The sequence below is a fragment of the Pseudorca crassidens genome, chromosome 6 (genome assembly GCF_039906515.1).
Source record: "Pseudorca crassidens isolate mPseCra1 chromosome 6, mPseCra1.hap1, whole genome shotgun sequence".
NCBI classification, from domain to species: domain Eukaryota; kingdom Metazoa; phylum Chordata; class Mammalia; order Artiodactyla; family Delphinidae; genus Pseudorca; species Pseudorca crassidens.
In genome coordinates this window covers 72,086,686-72,111,659 of record NC_090301.1, presented here as the reverse complement: position 1 = coordinate 72,111,659, position 24,974 = coordinate 72,086,686, and the positions used below count along the sequence as shown (strand labels likewise).

Here is a 24,974-nt window from a genome sequence, read left to right as displayed (position 1 = left end):
TACTGTGTTGGCCTTTGAGAGGATAGAGGGAATGTGTGACGAGTGCCTGGCTCCTAAAACCCCCACAAGAAACGCTTCTGCTGCCCCTGGTTCCCCAGAGCAGGTAATTCGCCCCTTTCTCCCTTTGTTGGCCTCTCTCATACTTCTTGTTTTGGCTTCAGTCTGGTTTTCTGACATGGACAGCAGGGAAAGCTCCACAGCTTCAGTGCAGGGACCTGTAAAGTCTAATTGTTGATATTTGGATATGGGTTTGTTAGCTCTGGTCATGGTTTTCATCTCCTGTTGTCTGTGCTGCTCCCGACCAAATACCTTGTTTATTCTTGGTCCCATTTTAGCTCTTACTGAAAGTGATAAAGGTCAACCTGTGAGGATGCAAGTAACCATGTTTTGGAGGAGTGTGGAAAGCAGTTCCCAGGGAAGCAAACTGGTGCTAAAGATGTTGCGGGTGAGAGTAGGGAAACCACCCAGCATCTGTGTGTTGTCTTGAGGTGACGTTTGCTTCTGCCCGGCTGTACAGGATGCCTTGGAACGGCCACCCGAGCCCAACGAGACTCTCAGTCAGGAAGAAGTGGTGTCACAGTCCAGGCCAGGGACTTGATAGTAACTTGATGTTAAGTTTTACTGCATATTTTTCTTAAGTTTGTGGTGTTTTAATAAGCAATTGAGGAATAACAGGTCCTTTTAAGGCAGGAAAAATATGACTGTAGCTTGTTACCTGCCAATCATGTGACTGACTCGCACTGTTGCTTGTAGATTTCTTCATGATGCACAGAAAGGAAAAAGTAAAGATGTGTTGGGTCCCATGTGTTTTCCCTGAAACGAGAAAGGAGCGTCCTAGCAGACTGCTTAAGAGAATCACATTTTTGATTTGCATTTGGACACCTTTTCATTATTTTTGTGGTTCATGTTCCACATTTCTTCCTTTCATACTGGCAAGTCTTAGTTTGTGTGCCCTTTAGCCTTTAAAAACAGCCCTTTTTTATGCATTAGCGCTCTTCCGAGCTCCTTCTCCCCCAGCTCTTCTGGACTTGCTGGCAGCTAAGCTGGCAAGAGATAGTTCAAGGCTTCCTTCTTAAGAGGACACTGTGGGTGGACGGGAATTGGGACTTTTTTTGGTGGTGAACTTTAATTTTCCAAATGGCTTCAGAGGCACTCTGGGTTACTTCCATCTTTCCTTCACTCAGTGATTTCATGAGGTTCCATAAACATTTGTTTTAAGGGGTTTACTGAGCATCAGCTGCGTGTTGGGCTCTGCTCTAGAGATGAGGTAGATGTAAAGGTAAATACATGCTCTGGCCTTAAGCTTTGGGGGCCTCCCAGTTTAGTGAGAGAGGCAATGACTTTTAAGACACTGTGGTGTCTACAAAGTGCTGTGACCACACAGAGAAGAGCAAGCATCTCTTTGGGGGAGCTGGCAACGTTCCAAGCGCAGGTGACATTGGAGGGTGCTATTCAAGCATGAGTTAGGGGTTACATGGCAGACAGGGATTGGGTTGGGTGGGAAGACTGCCCCGTAGGGGAAGAAGAACCCTGCATGAAGTCTGGACTGGCCCGCAGTGGCTCAGTCTCACACAGCATTATAGGACAGGTTGCATTTGAGGACCAAGGATGGAAATACAGTGGGGCCGGGGAGGATTTGGTTCTTCTGGCAGTGTTGTCTTATTCTTTTGACTGTTTTTAAAATAGAGGGATGAAATACATAGATTTGGGTTGGGATAGTAAGTATTTATTTTGTACAGGCCATCTTGGAGTAGAGGAGACTGGTTGGGACTCTCCTGTAATGATTCAAAGGATGTATAGTAGCTGAAACCTTGGCAGTGACAGAGAAGGAGGATGGAGGGAGGTGGAGGTCCATTTGAGAAAATTTTAGGAAAAGGAGTCTGTAGGTTGTGGTGACCCATTTGTACATGAGAATTAGAGAAGGAATAAAAGTGCAAAATGGGCCAGGGCTTGTGAACCCGTTTCGTATCACGGCACATATAGGAAATATTTGTCCAGCAATGGGGTAAATGGACTGTCCCTGGTAGCACTGCCCCAGACTGCCCTGCAGTCCACAGAGCTGGGGGATCTGCATCCCAGCACATCCTGTAACAAATTCTTTGCACAGCAGTTGGGAAGCTTGCTAAGGTCTCTAGCTTGGGTTTCCAGATAGATCTGGATTCAAAAACTTTTTGCTGCACTAGTGGCTTTATTCACATTTTCCCCCTATTGTTATGGGGTCTCCAAGGGGAGTCATTATTTTCGTGTTTTAGGTAAGGCTCTGACAGGTGGAATTTCAACCCCGGTGCTGGGATTGCAAGTCATGCTGTCTCTGTACAGCCACAGGCATAGGTGCTGGTGTAATTAATTACAATGTGGAACACAGAAACAGGTTGGCCAGGTGGGGTGGCGACTTTGAATATGTCTAAGCTTGGTATTCTGCAGAGATCCTTGCTTGTGAAGAGCACCAGGGAATTGGAGATGCAGAGCCTGAGCTCAGATCACTGGCCTCCAGGGAGGAGGAAGGATCTCAAGACATTGGCATCTGTGGCAGGTGCTGGGAAGTTCAAGTATGATGAGGAATGACAAGCATCTGTCAGCTTTTGGAAATAGGAAAACAGCAGAATCAACAAACTCTGTCAAGGGTAGATAGTAAATATTTTAGGCTTTGAGGGCCATATGGTCTGTGTTGTAACCACTCACCTTTCACTGTAGCGCAGCTCAGCCATAGACAGTTCATTCATGAATGGTCATGGCCATGTTCCAGTAACATTTTATTTATAAAAACATGCAGTGGGTCAGACTTGGCCCCTAGACCATAGTGTGCCAACCTGACTTTTGCCTTAGAGGAAAGGAAGGGGAGAATGGAAACTTAGTATTTTTTCAGTGCTTACCATGTACTAGACCCTTTGTAAACATTTTTAACCCTGAGATGTAGGCACCAATCCCATTTACAGTTGCTGGAAAAACCCAAGCGTTTAGATAATTTGCCTGAAGGTTATACAGCTACTTAGGGACTGGCTGGGATTTGGACTTCAGTCTGCCTGAGTCCAAAGCCCGGGCCATCTCCACGTCACTTAGTTGCCACCCAGAACAGCAGCCTTAGGTCAGATCCCTCTCAAAAGGTACACATGGCACAGAAGCCATCAAGCTCTGCATTCCCACTGCTGTCCTTCACGTAACATTCAGTGAAGCACTGTTTTTCTGCTTCACCTCTGTATTAGTTTGCTAGGGCTGCCATGACAAAGTACCACAAGATGGGTAGCTTAAACAACAGAAATTAATTTTGTCATAGGTCTGGAGGCTGGAAGTCCAAGATCAAAGTACTGGCACGTTTGGTTTCTCCTGCAGCCTCTATCCTTGGCTTCCAGATGGCCACTTTCTCCCTATGTCCTCACGTGGTCTTTCCTCTGTGTCTGTGCATCCCTGGTGTCCCTTTGTCCACATTTCCTCTTGTAAGGACAGCACTCAGATTGGATTAGGGCCCACCTCAATGGCCTCATTTTAACTCAGTCACCTCTTAAAGACCTAGTCTGCAAATATAGTCACATGCTGAGGTACTAGGACGTAGGACTTCAGCGTATGAAATTTGGGGGCACGTCCTTCAGCCTGTAACAACCTTCCTTCTCTATGGTGGAAGTCAAGGGATTGTTGGGAACACAGCCTAAGTTCCTTAATACAGAAGCTGAAGGAATTCTCCTGTATGTGAAGGTTTCTCTTAGTTACCATTTGAGCCTTAGATAAAAAGTTTATTTTGGAATAGTTGAAAGATAGTTTGGAGTTCCCATATATTCCCACATAGCCACTTTCTTTTATCATTAACATAGTATATTAGTATGATACATTGTCACAACTAATGATCTCATACTGATACATTATTATTAACCGAAGTCTGTACTTCCCTGTTTCTTTAGTTGATACCTAATATCCAGGATCTTAGTCAAGGATACCCTATGACATTTATTTGTCATGTTTCCTTGGGCTCCAGTTGGCTCTGACAGTTTCCCAGACTTTCCTTGGTTTTGATGACCTTGGCACTTCTGAAGCTACTGTTCCCATGGTTTGTGGGATGCCCCTCTTTGAGGGGTTTGTCTGATGCTTCTCATGATTAGACTTTAGTTTTGAGGAGGCGGACCACAGAGGTAAGGTGCCCTTCTCATCACATCATGTTGACACTTCAACATGACTTACCACGGTTTTCGTTCACTTTGTTCACCCGGCCCAGGTAGAGGTTGCCAGGTTTCTCCAGGGTGAAGTTACTCTTTTTCTTACATCCCTCTCCATCCTCTACTCTCTGGAGGGAAGTTGCTATGCACAGCCCCCCATGCAGGGTGGGGACTTGGGCTCCCCACCTTGTTAGTGGAGTATGTACATAAATTATTTGGAATTTTTCTGCCTTGAGCGATTCATGTCTTCTTCCTCACTTACCTGTTTATATCAGTATAGATTCACAGGCAGGGGACATGTCAGTGTTGCGCTGTGAGACATCTCACTCAGGCACTCGGCCCTTCTGCCCAACACATTGCATTGCTGGCTGTCAGGCTGATCAGCCTTCCCCTGGCAAATATGTCAGAATTCTGTTAAGTCCAACCTAAAAAGAGGGCAGAGTTGCTGCCTGAGCAGTTTTAATTTATCCATATAGACTGTTAACCATATGTATATTGCCTAAAACCTTAAAAAAAAAAACCCCAAATTTTCTGGACGTCACGCTCCTAACGGGTTGCAAGCGTTATCGTCTTGGTGGTGAAGAAATACACTTCTGGATTTTGTCTGGAATTAGTGTTGAAGCAGCGCCACCGTGTGGTAAATGCAGAAGGATTGCCGTGTTCTAGAGACCCATGTCTTTTTCCTGACCCTCGTGGATGTCTAGTAGCTAAAGTACTTGAAGAAAAAAATGTTTTGAGTTCTTAAAAGAGAGGCTGATTTCTGACTTTGCCTTTATACATGATTGGGTTTACATAAACAGTGAACGCTTTAAAGTTAAAATTCCCAGTAGTTATTATTATTTTTGGCACATGAACTTAACTTTAAAATTTTTTTTTACTTTATTTATTTATTTATGGCTGCTTTGGGTCTTAGTTGCGTCACGAGAGATCTTCGTTGCGGCCCACTGGCTTCTCTCTAGTTGTGGCCTGTGGGTTTTCCCTCTCTAGTTGTGGCGCGTGGGCTCTATAGTTTGCAGCATGCGGGCTCTCTCATTGAAGTGCACGGGCTCAGTAGTTGTGGCACACGGGCTTAGTTGCCCCAGGGCGTGTGGGATCTTTGTTCCGCCAGCAGGAATCGAACCCGCGTCCCCTGCATTGGAAGGCAGGTTCTTTACCGCTGGACCACCAGGGAAGTCCCCATTAACTTGTAATGCGTATCTTAAGGTAAGCTTTTTTTCTGATTATTCAAAATTGTTTAATAGCTGAGGTATAAAAGTGCAACAGGTTGAAACTCTGAACTTCTGGAGCTTTTATCTTGGGGTGTACGCAGGTGGGGGACTTATTTTGTTTCATTCTTCTTTGGCCAGATGTTTTAAGAAGTTTAAGGCTGTGTGGAAGTTGGCCAGGGAGCCTGCAAGTGCCCACCATGATGTGTGGGAACGGTGGGGGGGGCGGGTGGGGATTAGCAGCCCTCTGCCTCCTGCAATGCTTACATCCATAGGAGGAGTCTTCAGAACGGGAGAGGTGGGGAAGTTGGTGGGATGGTTTAATATGGCCTGTGGTTGACCTGGGTGGGGGTTAGGGAGTGCTAAGCTGGAGACTCGTGTGACAGCCTGTTAGAGTTGGTTCTAAAGAAAATCAAGAAGCAGTCACTCTTTTTGTTGTGATAAATCAGTGTGTCATCAGGAATTCCAAATTTTTAAAGAAATTTTTATTTTCCTGATTTTTGGCAGATTTTTTGTGACAGCCTGTTAGAGTTGGTTCTAAAGAAAATCAAGAAGCAGTCACTCCTTTTGTTGTGATAAATCAGTGTGTCATCAGGAATTCCAGATTTTTTTAAAAATTTTTATTTTCCTGATTTTTGGCAGATTTTTTGTGACAGCCTGTTAGAGTTGGTTCTAAAGAAAATCAAGAAGCAGTCACTCTTTTTGTTGTGATAAATCAGTGTGTCATCAGGAATTCCAAATTTTTAAAAAAATTTTTATTTATCTTCCTGATTTTTGGCAGAGTTGTGTCTCCGTTACTGTGCGTGGGCTTTCTCTAGTTGCAGCGAGCGGGGGCTACTCTTTGTTGCGGTGCACGGGCTTCTCATTGCCATGGCCTCTCTTGCTGTGGAGCATGGGCTCTAAGCGTGCAGGCTTCATTAGTTGTGGCTCGCGGGCTCTAGAGCACAGGCTCAGCAGTTGTGGTGCACGGGCTCAGTTGCTCCGCGGCATGTGGGATCTTCCCCGGCCAGGGCTCAAACCCGGTCCCTTGCATTGGCAGGTGGATTGTTAACCACTGCGCCACCAGGGAAGCCCAGGAATTCCAAATTTAATGTTAATCTTGATCAACTTTTGAGAGTGAGGTAAAATTGTTGCTTTTGAGGAGAGGAATGGCTATTCACTGGAAGGACCATGAGAGAACTTTCTTAAAAAAAATTGTAATATTTTAAAACTTGATCTAGATTGCTTTACATAGATATATACATATGTAAACATTTATCGAGCTGGACACTTATGATCTGTGTGTTTTAATAAAGTGTATTAACATCCATTATTTAGCTAAAAAAAATCGTTTTTGCTTTGATGGATAAGAAAAGTTCATAAAGAACTTGAGCTGTAACTCAGTTAATGTGGCAGCCCTTCCCTCTGCTGTGTCCTAAACCCAAGACACTAGTAGAAAGCTGAACATTGGAGCTGAGAGGGCTGTGACTGTCTCAGTCATTACAGGGGGTGGCAGCTGTGTCGGGAGGAGATGAGCTCTGCCTGTGGCTCGTCATCTGGCTCCTTGTCAGTGATGTCATGGGTTACCTATGTCATCTGTGAGTGCAATTTGTCCTGTTCAACCTCGAAAGAGATAACAGCTAAGCCCCCCAAATATCACTTAGCTGCTGCCCTCTTAGGTTCCCGATGTTTTCAAGAGGTGTTTCAGATAATGGAAACCACGTGCGTTCAAGTGTGAGCTCCTCACCACAGAGGTCAGAGAAGGACGTTTGCCTCAAGCTCACACACCCGGCCTGTCATGGCTCTCCGGGACTATTAGAGGCCACTCGTGTGGGGCCCGACACACCAGCCTCTGACTGTGCATAGCAAGATTGCAGGCTGCTCCTGACCTGAGAGCATCTCAGAGCAGAGTGCCTCCTCTGTACAGATGCCAGGAACGTGGAGGAGTTCATTGGGGTTGCTGAGAAGTACACAGCGATGACAGTGAGGACTGCAGTAGCACGTGGAAGGTTCTAGAATGTGGCTGGGGGGCCAGAAATGAATGATGGCTAGCTTTGTTGGCCAGCTGGGGGCTGTAGGTGACTTGTGGTGGACTTGGAGTTAAGGGATTTTTTTTCTCCTTTCTCCCTCCCTCCTTCTTTCCTTCCGTCTTGAATTCCTTCCAGTGAGCATTTTGAAAGTGAGAGACTGACTTTAACAATGGTCTCTCCAATGTATAAAACGAGGCTTTCGATGTCTGAGAGCAGCATTTTGTGTACAGATGATGATATAAGTTTCAAATTACTATTCATTGTATCATAGTTAATTTTAAACGTGGCTTTCCATGGCCTTTAAATTCAACTTACAAATCTTATGTTTATAGTCTAATTGAAAACCATACATTTAAAACAGCTCATATAACTCAATATCAAAAAAACAATCAACCCAAGAAAATGGGCAGAAGACCTGAATAGATATTTTTCCAAAGAAGACACACCGATGGCCAACAGGCACGTGAAAAGATGCTCAACGTCGCTAATTATTAGAGAAATGCCAGTCAAAACTACAATGAGGTATCATCTCACACCTGTCGGAATGGCTGTTGTCAAAAAGTCTACAAATAATAAATGCTGGAGAGGGTGTGGAGAAAAGGGAGCCCTCGTAAACTGTTGGTGGGAATGTAAATTGGCTCAGCCACTATGGAGAACAGTACGAAGGTTCCTTAAAAAACTTAGAACCGTGTGATCCGGCAGTTCCACTCCTGGGCATATATATCTGGAAAAAGCAAAAACTCCAATTTGAAAAGATGCATGCACCCTAACGTTCATAGCAGAACTATTTACAATAGCCAAGACATGGAAACAACCCAGGTGTCCATTAAGAGACGTTTGGCTTAAGAAGATGTGAGATACATAGATAAGCAACAGGGATTTACTGTATAGCACAGGGAACTATATTCAATATCTTGTAATAATCTGTAATGGAATATAATCTGCAAAAAAACCTGAATTACTGTGCTGTACACCTGAAACTAGCACAATATTATAAATTGAAGTATAAATACTTCAATTTAAAAGTAATAAAAATAAGAAATATATTGAAGTAAATTTTACTTAAAGCTGAAAATTACCCATTTCAAATAGGAATCATAAAGGTAATCAGTTAGATACTCTGATATGCCACATTTTAAAAACGTTAAAAAATTCTTTACTACACGTACTCCCTGATTATGCCCAGTGGTGCAAACTTAATCTTAACCGTAACACAGTTGTTTTGATCCTTTGGGTGTGACTTCTTTTTTCTTCAGCTCTTCATTTAATTCTCAACCTTGCTCAGATTGCAGGACAACCAATATGATTGATCAGCGGAGGCGAGGTGAGGTTGGGGCCAGGAACTCGTGATCTCAGTATGCCGCAGTATTAGGATTAAGTTTGGCTTCAAGGAAAAAAAGTCAAATACGTAATCGCTTAAACAAGATAAAAGTGTGTTTCTCTCTCTCTAGTTAATGGTCCAGAGGTACGTGGCTCGGAGCCTTGGTGAGTTCAAGGTGTCGTCAGGGAACCTAGCTTGGTGCTCATCCTTGGCGTTAGTTTCCTGGGGCTACCACAAACTTGGTGGCTTAAAACAACAGAAATTTATTCTCTCGCACTTCCGGAGGCCGAAAGTCAGAAATCAAGGTGGTAGCAGGATTGCATCCCCTGTGGAGGCTAGGGAGAATCGGTTCCTTGCCTCTTCTAGCTTCTGATGGCTCTAAGTATTCCTTGGTTTGTGGCTTCATCATTCCATTCTCTGTGTCACATGGCCTTCTCTGTGTGTGATGGTCTGATCCCCCTCTGCCTTTCTTTTTTTTTTTTGCGGTACATGGGCCTCTCACTGTTGTGGCCTCTCCCGTTGCGGAGCACAGGCTCCGGACGCACAGGCTCAGCGGCCATGGCTCACGGGCCCAGCCGCTCCGCGGCATGTGGGATCTTCCCGGACCGGGGCACGAACCCGTGTCCCCTGCATCGGCAGGCGGATTCTCAACCACTGCACCGCCAGGGAAGCCCTGCCTTTCTTTTATAAGGAGACTTGTGATGATTATTGTGATGGCATTTGGGGCCTACCTGGATAATCCACAATGATGCTTTCATCTCAAAAATCCTTAACCGCAGCCACATGGACCACTTTTCCAAATGAAGTCATGTGTACAGATTCTAGGGATTGGGTCCTGGACATTCCTTTGGGAGCTGTTATCAGCCTACATTCCCTCTCACCACAAGGTCACCTCACTGTCCGGTAGGAGTGTTGAGTAGCACCTGGTATGTCAGCATTTCTGCCAGAAAGGGGCCTCTCCCAGCTGGGTTGGCTCCCTTTAGACAGTCCTTCTTGAAATCCCACCCAACACTCACTTTCCTCTCAGTGGTTGCCAAGAAGGCTAGAAAATGCAGCCTTTTATTCATTTAATATGCTGTGCTGCTAAAGTATGATTTTTCAAAAAAGCAAAAGTATGACATGTAAATATAAAACGGTCCTGTGTCCACAGTTTTATTTAGCTCATTCGTTAAGGCAGGAACAAGCAAGACATTAAGACCCGTTTAAATGAGAATTTGGATTACAGGGATCTATAGTCTCTGCCAGACAAAATTCATATGCATTGCTATCAGTTTTTTGGCAATTCGCAGAGCTGTAAAGTAGTTCAGTTGATAGGAAGTCAGTCCACAAGAGTCCACACCTATGGACTGAGAGAGCCTGGAGAGTCTGCTTTACATAAACAACCCCCAGCACCCCACTGAAGGGGTATCCTGTGATCTCTCATTTCTTTCCAGGTATTGGGTACTTTGAAAACCGTGACCAGGTAAAAACCAGGGCTGTCTTATCAAGGTGCAAGGAGATGACAGATGCTGGGGCTGGCCTCTGGTTGGTTCTGCGTCTCGGTGGGTCAGAGATGTTTACCCGGGATAGAAGTTGCGTGCAGTGAGAGTCACTCCCCAGCACAGAAAGACACCCTCAGTCGGGCCCACTCTTTTTTAATTTTTTTCACTTATTTTTTGATTTACATAGAATAGAATTATTTTTGCTTTATGAGCTTTGGCAAATACGTGGAGTTGTGTAAGCACCACCACAATCAAGCCCAGAACAGTTCCCTCTCCTGCCCCTTTGTAGTCAACCCCTACTCCCGGGCAACCACTGGCACGTTCTCCAAGACTGTAGTTTGCCTTTTCCAGAATGTCATCTAAATAGAAGCATACGTTATACAGCCTTTTGAATGTGGCTTCTTTCACTAAGCATAATACATTTGAAATTCATCCACGTCGTAGTGGGTGTCAATACCTCTTTTTTTTTTCCCCCAATATATTTTTCTTACTGAAGTATAGTTGATTTACAACGTTGTGTCTTACCGCTTTACTTTTTATTGCTGAGTAGTGTTAATTTATTGCATGGACATACTGTCATTTATCCATTCACTAGTTGAAGGACATTTGAATAGCTTTCAGGGTTTTTTTGGTGATTATGAGTCAATGTGTATGCATGTATTGCTATAAATACGTTCATACAGGTTTTTGAGTAAATTTATATTTTCATTTCTCTTGAGTCAATGTGTAGTTGTGGAATTGCTTGGTGATATGTTAAATGTCTTAATGTAATTTTATAGGAAAATGCCAACTGTTTGCCAAAGTGGTTGTACCATTTTGCATTCCCACCAGCAGTGTAGGAGAGTTCCTATTGATCTGCATCCTCACGAGCAGTTTTTTTTTTAATTTATTTACTTTTTTTGCGGTACGCGGGCCTCTCACCGTTGTGGCCTCTCCCGCTGCGGAGCACAGCCTCCGGACGCGCAGGCTCAGCGGCCATGGCTCACGGGCCCAGCCGCTCTGCGGCATGTGGGATCTTCCCGGACCAGGACACGAACCCGTGTCCCCTGCATCGGCAGGCGGACTCTCAACCACTGCGCCACCAGAGAAGCCCATCACGAGCAGTTTTTAATCATCAAAAAAAATTTTTTTTAATTTTAGCCATTCTACTAGGTGTGTAGTGGTAGCTCATTGTCCTAACTGGATCTTAATGGTCTCAGTGCAAGCTAGTCAGGTTGTAACTAACATCCAAGGATAATCTTTTAACCTAATCTAATTAAGCTCATAAAGTCTCCTCGTATCCAGGGTAACCATTAGAGATATTTCTCTGTATAAACTGTTGGATCCTGCACCTCTCTCACCTTTCCTTGCCCTTGATCTTGGCACCCTGAGCATAGGTAGAAGGGTTAACTTTACACAGATACGACAGGATGAGTGCCATTGCAAGTGTGTGTGAGGAAGGAGCTGAGGAGACTTTCAGGTGTTTCCTTCTGTTGCCATTATCTCTGCGACATAGGACCCGGGGGTTCCTGCAGAGGGGGGAGGGTGGGGTGTGTGTGTGTGCACCAGAGCTCTGTTTGAAGAGGATGGGCAAGTCTGGACCTGGGCCCTGAGGAGGGTGGATTGCTGCGGCGTGAGACACGACTGCTCTTCTCCTGCCCTCTCCAGGGTGGTTTAGGAGCGTCATGGAGCACCAGCCAACAGGTGGGACCTCTGGATAGACTGGAACTCATGCTCTTTCCTCCCACCCCATCCCTTCCCCCACAGATCTCCTGCCCTTGGCAAAAAGAACGAATGAGGGTTAGAACAGGATTCCGCAGTAGCCACTGTACTGAATGAATATTTGAAAAAATAACCCCGAATCATAAAAGTTATTAGTTTATAGCAAATACGTATAATTTATTCAAAAAGCAGAAAGGAACTTTTTCTTGTCAAAATTAACCTTTGTGTACCTGCTGAGTACGTGGCACTTTGTGGAAGCCAACAGAAGAGGCGTGGCTTTCTTCCTTCAGCTGCTTCATCCTCAGGCCCAGTTCAGGTCCCGCCTCTTCCCTCTGCTGTTTTCCCCAGTCACTTAACACTGTCCGCTGGGCAGCTCTTTCTAATCTTCTTATTTGATTGGAAGCTGCCTCAGGGCATGGACAAGGTCCTGTATTGCTAACCCCTGTGGTGGATTTCAAGCATGAGTATCAGAATTATCCGGGTGCTCTGGGGTGGGGCTGAGAATTTGCATTTCTAACAAGATCCCAGGTGATGCTGTTGCTGCCGGTCCAGTCCAGGGATCGCACTTTGAACCCTCAGGGAAAGAAAGTTCTCCAGGGCCCTGCCTCCCTGTTTCTGGGGTCTTTACTTCATCACGCAGCACAGGGCTCATCTCCTGCTAAATATCAGGAGAACTCCTTCCCCCTTATGGGCTCCTTCCCTAGTTCCTTAGAGAAACTGAAATGATTCCAGGAAGGACTCCGATCTTTCTTCCAGAGACATCTTAGAACCAAAGTTTGTGGTTATTCATTTATTTGTGATGGTTTGGTTAGTGATTCTTACTTGCAAAACAAAACCAACTTCAGGTATTAGATTCTTTATGGTAAATTATAACTACTACCAGTAGTTATAAGACGTGAGGGCTAGAGTTTTCCTCCCTGTAAACTCAGGTATGAATGAAAACAAGGGTCAGATGGCATTCTGCCCGTATAGAGGTTTATTAGCAGGCTGGCACAGTGCAGTCATATCACCTGTTTCATATGCCTGGTAAACTTCCAGCTCTGTCCTTTTAGAAGGGTCGCTGCCCTCATGGCACGTCACACTCAGTGTTTACCTGTAGCAAGTATGGCAGCATTTCGTGGACGACATGTTAGTTTTCTACTGTTGCCCTAAGAAATTACTACAAAGCTATCAGCTTAAAACAAATTGATTATATTAGAGTTTTGTGGGTTGGAAGTTGTGGCACAGTGGGTTCTCTGCTCTGGGTTTCACGAGGCCCAGCTTATGATGTTGCTGGGACTGCATTCCTTTCTGGGGCTCAGGGGATGAAATATTCCCCAACTCATTCGGGCTGGGTGAGTTCAGTGCCACATGGCTGTAGGACTGAGGTCCTCATTTCCTTGCTGGCTCTTGGTTAGGTGTCGTTCTCAACTTCTAGAGGCTGGCTGCATTCCTTTGCATGTGGCCCCCTTCCTCCCGTCTTCAAAACTAGCAACATGCCAAGTCCAGAAGGGCTGAATCCTTCTCAGGCTTTGGGTCCCACTGCCTTCTGTCTCATTTCACCTCATACTCTTAACTCAGATTGCACTGACTTGCTACCCTTCTCTCCTTACACAAGGCCCCAGGCCCTTGTAAAAAGGTTTCTGGAAGTTCTGGAATCCCCCCAGGGGACACATCACATGTATTCATGAGATGAAGACTGACTTCAGTCTTCCTCTTCTGCTTTTAGGGGTTCGTGTGATTACATGGGGCCCACTCAGTAATCCAAAATGATCTCTCTAGTTGAAGGTCAGCTGGTTAGTAACCTTAATTCTTTTTTTAAAAAATTTATTTTATTTATTTTTATTTTTGGCTGTGTTGGGTCTTCGTTGCTGCGCACAGGCTTTCTCTAGTTGCAGTGAGCGGGGGCTACTCTTCGTTGCGGTGCGCAGGCTCATTGTGGTGGCTTCTCTTGTTGTGGAGCACGGGCTCTAGGTGTGTGGGCTTCAGTAGTTGCGGCACTTTGGGCTCAGTAGTTGTGACTCGCAAGCCCTGGAGCGCAGGCTCAGTAGTTGTGGCGCACAGGTTTAGTTGCTCCGTGGCATGTGGGATCTCCCGGACCAGGGCTCGAACCCGTGTCCCCTGCATTGACAGGCGGATTCTTAACCACTGCGCCATGAGGGAAGCCCAGTAACCTTAATTCTTAATCCCACCTGCAGATCCCCTTCACAGTAGTGCCTGGATTGTGTTTGATTCAATAATCAGGGCCTGGGAATCTTGGAGTGACATCTTTGGAGTTCTCCCTACCACAGACAGAACTTCAGTTATCCTGACATTTTTGAATCAGAGGCCAAATAATTCCCTGGAATCAGTAGCTGGACCTCCAGCCACTTACTTATCAAGCCTAGGGCACATCTGTGAGGGCTGGCTAGATTTTCATCTGCCTGGGTCATACATGGGCCAGGGTGCTTCTGTGATATTTCTAGTCTATCCTCTTTCCTCAAATACCATGAATTCACCGCTGGAAAGAGATTTCCAGCAACCACAATACTAAATAACAAGTCAGTAATTTAACCTGTGTGAAATTCTATTTCTAACCTCCAGGGTGCTAATTAGGGTGACTGTGGTGCTGGTTGCTGATAAGGATGGCTAGCTGACCAACTTGGACTTGTGGTGGCCTTAGCTGTTGTGTGTGGCCTTCTGATTAAAGGCTAGTTAACTATTTCAGGAGCCTGTATTCCAGATTAAGACAAGTAATTGCCCTCAGGCAGGAGATTAAAGGCAACGGACAGACACACATTTCTATCGCACTGTTTATGTTGAAGTGTTTTGAAATAAAATTCAGACGATGTGATAAAGACTCTTGTCCCCTCAACTGAGAGCTTCAGGGAAGTGCCGTCACATCTTGTTGTCACCCTGTGCCTGGCACGCAGTGGATGTGCAACAGATACTTGTTGAGTAAATAAATAAGGTGAATGAATGCACTTCCGTGCTGTAATACATGAAAACTTAGATAAAGTATAGGAACAGCATGGCAGACAGAGTGCATTGGGAGAAAGTGGAAACATTGCTCAGGGTACTTTGAACTGAGAATTTATTGTATTCATGGTGCTATAAACATGCACACTGCAAGCTGAGACTTGCAAATCTTTGCCAACATTTATTTTAACGATGCTTTATTGAAAGGGGGATGGCTCCGTTTTGATAGACTATTTTCCTACTAGATTTAAGTGCCTTAATGGCAGTGCACGTTTACATCGCACGGTGCCTGTGCATCGCATGAGGAAATAAAGGCTGTCCACCCTTCTCAGTGCACTCTTACAAAAAATAAGGTATTCAAAATAAGAAAAAGGAGGCTTAATGAGAGTAATGTCAGGTAACTTTCGTATTTCGTTACCCATTTTTTCCCTCTTGCCTTCTGCTTTTTTTCTTCCCTAGAATTAACAGTCTGAATTTCCCCAGACCTCACCTGTCTTTGGGTAATGAGGTTACAGGAGTAATAACTCCGATTACACTGACTTGTTGCCCACCTCTCTTCACACAAGGTCCCAGGCCCTTGTAAACGTGTTTCTGGAAGTTTTGGGAAGCTCCCCAGGGGCACGTCATGTGTTCACGACCAGGGATGCTGGGGCAGCTGGTGCTTCTCTCCCGGAGACCTGCCCCGCATCAGCTCCCGGTACCCAAGTGTCATTCCCTGGAGCTGAGTCCGTTCAAGTAGCATTCCGGAGTTTTATTTACAGCCTCTCTGCTGCTTCTTGAAGGAGAAATCCAAGTGATGGATGACACACTGTGCTTGAAATTGCCCTCCCCTTGGGCCGAGGCTTTCTGACTGAGTCAGTTCATCATTTGGCTTCTTCTTCCTCAAAGTGAATCTTCCCAACAGGCTCTCACCCTCCATAGATAGGCTTGTGGGCAGTCCTGGCAGTTCACCTGCCCAGCCTCACCACGGTGTGGGACAAAGTGGTCAGAGGCAAGGCCAGGTTCCCTCCATCCCATAAACTTAGGCTGAGTCTTCCCCTTTCTCAGTTCCAAAGTGCATGTCTCTCCCTCCCCCCACAATGCTTGCTTTTGGGTGTAGGGGAGAGAGAAGGGCCAGACTTTGGAAGCTCTGTGCAGGTATTGTGCTCTTTAAAAATCCAAGACTGTGATCTGATAGTTTACCACAGTTTACCATTTCTTACTGACTATTTAATGACGTTTGCCCTAGTGATAAAGGTACCCCCGCCCCCGCCAAAGGAATCCTCTTCCTCATCCTTTTTATTTTTCTCATCTTGTTGTGAACATTTCCCAGTGTGAGATGAAAACTCAGACCAGATACAATCAACAGGAACCTTTACTGTGAAAGTTCAAGATGGTTTAAAAAAAAAAAAAAATCTCTAAAATGATTGATAACACAGGAGGGTCACTTTTCATAGTCTTCAGATGTCGTGAAAAATGTAACATCTGCTTTAAATGCAGTAAGTAGCCTCAGGTGTTCTGTGTCCCAAATTTTGCTTTCACATATATATATATATATACATATATATATATATATATATGTATATATATATATATATATATATATATATATATATATATATATATATGTATATATATATATAATTATTTTTAACTGAAACACTCAGAAATGAAAAGTAACCCCTGCCCTTCTCTCTCTCTCACTGCCTAGAGATAAAGCCCAGTTTGGTTTATTTCTGCCATTCCTTTTTAAAAAAATATTCCTTATATGGTCGTTTCTAAGCAGCAAAATAGTCAGCTGTGTGATTAAAATGTCAAAAGGAGTAGGAAAGCTGGCCACTGGGAAAAGTGTATTTGGAGATTTACATAAAGTCAGGAAAGGCACAGGGAGGAGGCTGAGCTCCAGGCTGTAGACCGATTGGATTGATGGAGATTGCCCCTCCCCCACCTCCAGCTGACACAAGCCCTTCTGTACAGTGCAAGGAGCTTGCAGGAGCTCTTCTGTGCCGGCTGCCTACTGGGTACCTCTGTAACCTCTTTGGGGGCACACTGTATGTTTCTCTTCATCTAGAGAGCCCTTTATCTTTAAATTTGAGAGCCCCCTTCCCCTGTGTCACAGAGTAGAGAATGGTGGGCAGAGGAGGTGGGGAATCGGGATGAAGAAAGGGATCCAGAGTATGAACTGGGTGTAATTTATGGTCAAGAACAATCCCCGTTTATCTTAAACCTTGTAAACTGGGCAAGTTGGTGCCCCATCCACGGCCCTAGACCCTGCTCAGACCCTGCCAGAAGGGTGGCCTTCCTTAGAGGTCCCGCCTGTGGTGACCTGTGCTTTGCCTACTTGATACGTTTGCTACCAAAGTATGGCCCGTGGTCCTGACTATACCTGGTAAGTGCATCAAAATCTGCATCTTGACAAGACCCCCATGGCATCCTTATGCCCAGTTAAGCTTGAAAAGTGCTTTATACCAGTGTCTTGGGTCCCCAGGAGTGACTGGGTGGCAAGGCCGGTGGGACAAGGAAGCACATTGGCTACTGGATGAGCCCGTTTTCAAGCTAATACCTGACAGTCTTGTTTTTAAGAGCCTCTTGCCTTAAACAGTTAGGAGCCCGCATATCATGCTTTCTGGGTAATTATTATTGTAGTATTGGATTCTGGTTAATTTGGGGGGATTAACCTGAGGGCGCTTGGTTTACATAAAGAAGGGAAGTTATTTTAGGTAGTTTATGCTTGGGAATGTTGAGCATTTCATTGTAAACAAAAAGCTGTGTGTAGAAAAGTGCTGGGCAGTAGTTTCCCCTGAGTAAGGGGGGTGTTAGGGGGATGGATTTTTCAGTTTTGATCTCTGTTGATAAAGAATTTGGCCACTTCATTTAAAAGGAGTTTTTCATTTCAGTGGCATAGAACTCAGTGTCCTTGTGGTTTAATAGACGGCATTTTAGTGTAAGATCAGTGATTACAATGGGTCTTAAGTGGTGTGGCCTCGGTTGTCTGTCCTGCGGTCAGTCTGGTCAGCTGATCACCTCGCTAGACCCTGAAGACCCTTGTTATAGTGCCCCCTATGTAGTAGAAACGGTAGCTCTTCTCTTTCTGGAGGGTGTACCTCCTATAACCCTGATTCCTCAGGGTTTCTCTTTTAACCTGTTATTGTTGTTTTCTTTTAGGGTAGGGTCTTTCCTTGAGTGTCTGATAATTTTAGTTTGTAAGTAAATACAAGGTACTACAAAGCTGATTGAAAGGTAGGGTTGGTGTGTATGTGTTTGTGTGTGTGTGTGTGTGTGTGTGTGTGTTTAGGGCAGGCTTTATGGTAGCATGAATGGTCAGGGATCCACCATTTCTTTGAGGGCTTGTCCCCAACTGTTTCTCATCCCAGGGAGGAATCCTCTAATCTATTCCTGCTTGGTGTGCAAGCTTGCTGTCAGCATTTTCACAGCTGGGGCAGGGAGTGTGGAGAGATGCATCTGGGGCCACATGGAGAATTTTCCTTAAGCCCAGTGTTTCAGTGTGGCACTCAAGAGTTTAGCTGTTGAATCTCCACGGTGTTGGAATTCAGCCTTTCCAGGGGAAAAGCTCTGCTTCCAGGATGAAGGAGGGAATGCTTCCTGGTTTGGGAAGGGGTTCTATGGGTCTTACTCTCCCTTCAATAGATTTCCAACCCATGGTCCTGCGTTCAGCCCTGCCGCGCCCCTGCCTTCAGAGGTGTCTGCTGTCTGGGAGGCTGAGCCCTTCCTCCCCCGACCCCCAGCCCTAACCTCTTCTGCTGTGTTTCATCCATGCTCCTCGGCAGTCTGTTTCCACTTTCAGAAGTTTGGTTTCTTGCCTGTGGCTGTCTTCTTTTCCCACTGGTCTCTCTTAAATCCCTTTACTGCAGCTTTAATGGTGTTTTGAAAGGGAGTGAGGGCAAATGAGTGTTCATCTGCTGTGTTTAATGGAAAGCGCCCAGAGTCTCTAACGAGCGATTGAGGGGGAAAGAAGAAAACCTCTGTAGTTATAAATTTATCTGGTTTTATAGCATTTGAGGTTCAGCAGTTTGTGAAAAGCAATTTAAATAAAAGGATCATGTTGGAGAGCAGTGGTTTATATTCACTTCATAATATTTCAACTCTTAGTAAAAGGGGAGATCAGAGACAAGTGAGTATGAATAAAAGATTTGCTGAATGTATAGCCAAGACCTGTGGATTTGGTGTTGGAAGGTTCCACTGCCCTGGCCTTTTCTAAGATTGCCTATTTAATCTAGATTTCCTAGTTGGATAAGTGCTGAATGGTGATTCAGTACATGGGCTTCAAACCTGCACAGACCACGAAACCATTTGAATTCCTGCTTTGCCATGTGTGGGCCATGAGCACATTGTTCCACTGATTTGAGCCTCAGCTTCCTGACCTAAAAATGGGGGAAATAATGCTTCTCTCCCAAAGTTATTAGGATCGAATGAATTAATATATGTAAGTGCTTAGCCTTGTGTGGTCACTGAATACAGTTGTATTTACTTTGTTACATTCTAGGTCTCCTTTTGTGTCCAGCCTCACAGGTCACTATGCCAGGCACTGTGCCAAGTGTGGGAACCTGAGAGACCTGCCCTCTGCTTTCAGGATTTTCCCCTTAGAGCTGAACTCTCCCTCATTCATCGTTTAGCTCTGGGATGTACTGAGGTCCGAACTGGAGAGGGAGGGAGACCGTATTTGAACCTAGGTCTGCCCAGGTCTAGAGGCTCTGCTCTTTTTTTTTTTTAATTAATTTTTATTGGAGTATAGACAACATTGTATAGTTACAATGTTGTGTTAGTTTCTGCTGTATGTGCAGCAAAGTGAAGCAGTTATACATACACATATAACCACTCTTTCTTAGATTCTTTTCCCATATGGGTCATTACAGAGTGCTGAGTAGAGTTCCCTGTGCTATACTGTAGGTTCTTATCAGTTGTCTGTTTTATGTATGGTAGTGTGTATATGTCAATCCCAATCTCCCAATTTATCCCTCGCCCCCTTACCTCTTGCTAACCATAAGTTTGTTTTCTACATCTGTGACTCTATTTCTGTTTTGTAAGTAAGTTCATTTGTACCATTTTTTAGATTCCACATATAAGCGATATCGTGATATTTGTCTTTTTCTGTCTGACTTACTTCCCTCAGTATGACAATCTCTAGGTCCATCCATGTGGACCATGTAATGCATGGCATCCATGTAATGCAAATGGCATTAGTTTGTTCTTTTTTATGGCTGAGTAATATTCCATTGTGTGTATGTACCACATCTTCTTTATCCATTCTAGAGGCTCTGCTCTTAACACCGTCACCTTAGTGTTGAGTATTTCTTACAATGAGGGGTTGACCTCTGAGTAGAACACAGTTACAGACAAACAGATGGGCATAGATGCTTTCTGAAGGCTCTGGGTGACGTTGAGGTTCACATTCTAACCATTCCTAACAACAGCTGTACATCCATGTGAAATAGCCCATTTTGAAGAGAGTGCTTATTGTTAGAGAACATCTTTGAAGGATGTGTGGCGTAGGTAGATTGGCTGGAAGTAGATCTATTTAGATTGGTTATTACTGTACCCTGAGGAGTTAACGTGAACAGAATCTTACAGGTACTTCATGAGTGGTGCATGGTTGCCGGTTGGGGCAATGTGAATCATTGGACGATAATAAAAGAAGGCTTTAGCTCCCTTGAGTTCTTTAAAAGGAGGAGAGCAGATGATGCGAAAAAGGTGCCCTTGATCTCTTTTACCATAGGGAGTAGGTTGGGAACCAAGAGTGTGGAACGGTTCTCGTATTTGTCCATTTCTGCCTGCCCTGTTCAAGCTCTTCTTCCAAGTTGCTGTCTCCTTCACAGCAAATATCTTTGTTTCCCCTCGCCCTCCAGTCTTTCCCTTCATGCATATTTATATATGGATAAGTGTGTACTTTTGATGAAATCTGAATTGTATTTTGTGTACTGTTGTATAGCTTACATTTTCCACTTAATTTTCTTTCTCTCCACCCCCCCCCCCCCCAAACCATTCCACTTTAACCTTTAAAAACATTCCCTTTCTGACAGGGTTAAATCAATTATGAAGACAGCCATATGGTTAAATACTACATTAACCATTTTAGAACCATGATTTCTGAAGTCTGAAATAATACCCCTATCTGTCAAGCTCTATAAGCTTCTTTGATAATGTAGCCTGTTTTCAGATGTGGTACATTATAACTGGCTGGGAATTATTAGAGTGTTTTTATAGTGTAGATGCTTTTGCAGTAAACCTTTAGGTGGCAGCACTTTCACCGTAAACCACATTCTGAATAGAATTTCTCAGATGCATAACATGTTTGACACAGAAGTATAATCAGAAGCCACCTGACTTACCCCTTCAGTGTGCAGTGGTGGAGCTGAGGACCTGGGAGGGGCAGGGCTGTGGCTCAGGGTTGAGCAGGAGGGAGATCTGTGAACCACTGTCTGGCACTCTTCCTCCACCCTTTCTCTTACTGATGTGAAATGTTGCCTGTCTCTGTGGCATTGTTAAAATCACACTTTTAAGTATAAGACAACCAAGGAAAATAAGAGTCAAGTGGATGATTCTGGACCAAAATGTAATGGGCTGTTTGAAAGGACCAGACAGAATAGGCAATCTTTTTTTTTTTTTTCTCTAAGCAGCTTTATTTAGATATGATTCACATACCATACAGTTCACTCATTTGAAGTGTACACTACAGCAGTTTTTAGTATATTCACAAGTTTTTGCAACCATCACCACAACCTAATTTTAGACCATTTTTATCACCGCAGACCCCTTAGCCATCATCACCCCACAAGCCCGCACATCCTCCAGTCCCTGGCGACCATTCATACTTGTTTCCATAAATTTGCCTGTTCTGGACATTCCATATGAATGGAGTCATATAACATGTGGTCTTTGGGGACTGGCTCCTTTTACTTAATTTTTTACTTTTTTTTTTTTTTTTTTGGCTGCAACGCATGGCACGTGGGATCTCAGTTCCCTCCTGACCAGGGATCGAACCTGCGTCCTCTGCATTGGAAGCACGGAGTCTTAGCTACTGGACTGCCGGGAAGTCCCTGGCTTCTTTTACTTACAAAATATTTTCAGGCTTTGTCCATGTTGTAGCATGAATAAGTACTTCTTTTTATTGCCCAGTAATGTTACATTGTATGAATATATCACATTTTGTTGTCAGTTGATGGACGTTTGGCTGTTATGAATAATGCTGCTACGAGCATTCATGTACAGGTTTTTGTCTGAACATACATTTACATAGAAGTGGATTTGTTGGGCCGTGTGATAACTCTGTTTGTGTAAACTTCTGGGGAACCACCCAGCTGTTTTCCAAAGCGGCTGCGTGTGTGCATTGCCACCAGCAACGTGTGAGGGTTCCATTCGTTGTAATTCAGAATTCCAGATCTTCTGATGATAAGTTGGGGATGAAGGGGAGGTGAGAGAGACGATTCTCAGGCTCTCTTGTGTCCCCGAATCGTATGCCGGACTGCCTGTTCTGCCTTTCCGAAGGTAGCTGTGTCAGCTACCAAGAAACCAGCCGGCTTCCCTGCCCCACACAATTGCTTTGCGTCACCAGGCTGATAAAATGCCTGCGGTCTGTGGCCACGCAGAGCATATTGATGTTATAGCCTGGCTGTTTGTAATCCTTGCCTCCTGACTTTGGAGATACCAGCAACCTGATCGTCTTGGTCCCAGTTAGAGAAAAATTCCAAATAAAAAACCCTTTGCCATGAGCCATCCAGGTCTGGACATGTCAAAATCACTTACGTGACATACACCAAAGACAGCTGTAGAGACTGCACAGCAAAAGAGCAGCTTTTGTTTTTGTCAGAGTTTATATTCTCCAAGCTGAGCTTACAGCCCTTTCTCTGGCAGCCCAGACTGGCCGTTCTTACATCTGTACTGAAATGACTGTGTGTGTGTTCAAGGGAGGGGAAGGGGCCGGCTCTTCCTTTAGGCCTATCTGGGTCCTGGTGAGGACACACACTGTACGTTCTGAAGCTTTGTTTGCAGCTGGAAAAAATTAGCCACACTCAGATCTTTCTCACTGCAGGTCCCGTCAGGAAGCCCAAGTATGTGGAAAGCCCCAGAGTGCCTGGAGATACAGTCATAATCCCGTTCCGAGACGTGCCCAAGTCAACAGAGCCCAGTGAAAATGGTAAGAATATGTTTTCAATGATTTTCCCCCCTCAAGATTTTACACCATGATACTCCACTTCTGAATGAAAACTTGAGTGCCTCTTGCAGGAGTGCTTTGCTAAACTGAATGTATCTGGGAGGTGGTTTTCCTTGGGCAGTTACAGAGATCTGTTTCGTTAATGTAAATTCTTGGGATTATGTACACAGTGTAGGAATAGTTGAGTGGGTGCATGTGCATTGCTTACAGGTTGAGACTTAACTTCCTGTCAATTTTGACCTTCCTGGTTTGGGGGGACATGAAAAGCCAGCCAGTAGACTGCTTCCAAGATTTTGTTCTGTTTTGTTTTTTAGTGCTCCATCGTTTTAGAATATTCAACAGCAGGCTTTGGCTGAAAAGCTGAAACTGTAGCTAGACAAAGCTTATAATAACTAGCTTTCTTAAAAGCATTTGGTAACTTTTGAAAGCTGCTTATTTTTTTTTTAAACATCAAAAGTTTTTCTTCAGAAAATGTTGAAGTAGAGGCAAAAAAAATATCCAAATTGATTGAAACTTTTCATGAAGACACTTTATATTTTGCTTTTTTCCCTATATCTGGAAATACGTGTAACAGACGGTACATACTCTAGCATTTCGTAGATGTATTAATAGTTCTTTATTTTTTTAATCGATTCCAGAATGTACCTGTTTGTTTCTTTCTCTGGGGTGGGGGGTTGTGTCCACAACTCACAACTCTAAGGTCTTTAATTTATGTGTTTTGAACTTACATCCTGTTTTCCTGCAGAAACACATGGTTAAGAATCCTGGCATATGTAGAGAAGCCTGTTGTACCCCCAATATGCACACAGGTTTATGTAGTAATGCTGAAAGAGAAAACTCACCCATATTTCCACCTTGGAAGACCTGGCATCCTCCTCTCCCTAATTGTGGGTGGAGAGGGGTATAGCTTCTTTATGTTCTACCACTGTATGTGCATTTCATGTTTCTGCTGAGGCATAGGAGGGAGTGGGTACGAAGTGTAGGGCATGGTAGGAACATGGAGTGGGGTGGCAGTAGTGGTGGTGAAAATAAAGCTAAAAATGAGCTGAGTGTGAGGGGTTGGCAGGAGAGGAAAATCAAGAATAGGAGTTTGGGGTGGGCGGGGGTCGAGATGGGACCGGGAACTGAGCATTCTGGGCAGGGAAGAGATGCTGTTGCCTGCATCCTGGCATGAGAAATACCACCCTTTTTCCTTCTGTTCAGGCACCCAGCCGTTTGGTTTAGGTAAGAGGTTCCCACTAGGATTTGTGCTGAGGAGGGGCAGGGCACCAGGTGTGTGGTGGTGCAGAGGGGCGAGGGTCCACAGTGCTGTCTGGTCAGGATAGCCGGAAACCCTGCAGACATGAGGACCCTCCTGGTTGTGAATTCACGTGTGCAAGGTGTCTGTGGGTCAATCTTCTCGCTCATTTCTATTCTGGGTGTCAAAAAGAAAGTGAAAACCTGTTCCTCTGAAGTGAGTATCAATAATCTGAATTTACTGAGCTGTCTGCCCATTTCAGAATAAGCCTGCCCCCCCCTTACCCTCATCCCCACCTGCCTTTGGAGTCCTGGTTGGTTACGCCCCTGCCATTTGGCTGGTGTGAACTCCATTATGTGACGCCTTCCTCGGTGGCCAGGAGTCCTGTTGACATCCTGTCTAGAGTTTAGGGCTCCCCTTGGGGTAAGAATGAGGACAAATTTGGGATTTTTATTGGGCAAAGAAAAGAGGTTATAAAACAGTTCCCGCTGTGAACTTTTCTGCCCTTGCCCAAGGCAGAATTGGCTTTCTTAGGGGAGGAGGTATTCTTACGCTTGGCTGCCAGCTGAGCTAAATTCAAGCAGCGTGATTGATATTGTTGGTGTAGCCTGCGGTCTGCTTACAGAGGGGCTTACTCTCGAGACCCTGACTCCTGGATTCAGCATCATCAGTCTCCATGGGGACTGAAATTATGACATACCCGGGCTACGAATACACACCAGGAGTTTCCAGAAGTCTCACCTAGAATTAAGAAGCAGGATACATTTCCCCTTTTTTGGGCGTCGGGAA

At 44.6% G+C, this 24,974-nt stretch overlaps 1 protein-coding gene across 7 annotated transcripts in view; it reads left to right on the top strand.

Annotated features, from left to right (window-relative positions):
* Positions 1–24,974, top strand: part of TANC1 (tetratricopeptide repeat, ankyrin repeat and coiled-coil containing 1) — a 233,235-nt gene that overhangs the window by 121,406 nt on the left and 86,855 nt on the right. For all 7 annotated transcript variants that reach the window (XM_067741822.1, XM_067741816.1, XM_067741817.1 and 4 more), the window contains one exon: positions 22,826–22,930. In XM_067741822.1, the coding sequence (XP_067597923.1) occupies positions 22,826–22,930 (105 nt within the window). The remainder of the gene's footprint in view (positions 1–22,825; positions 22,931–24,974) is intronic.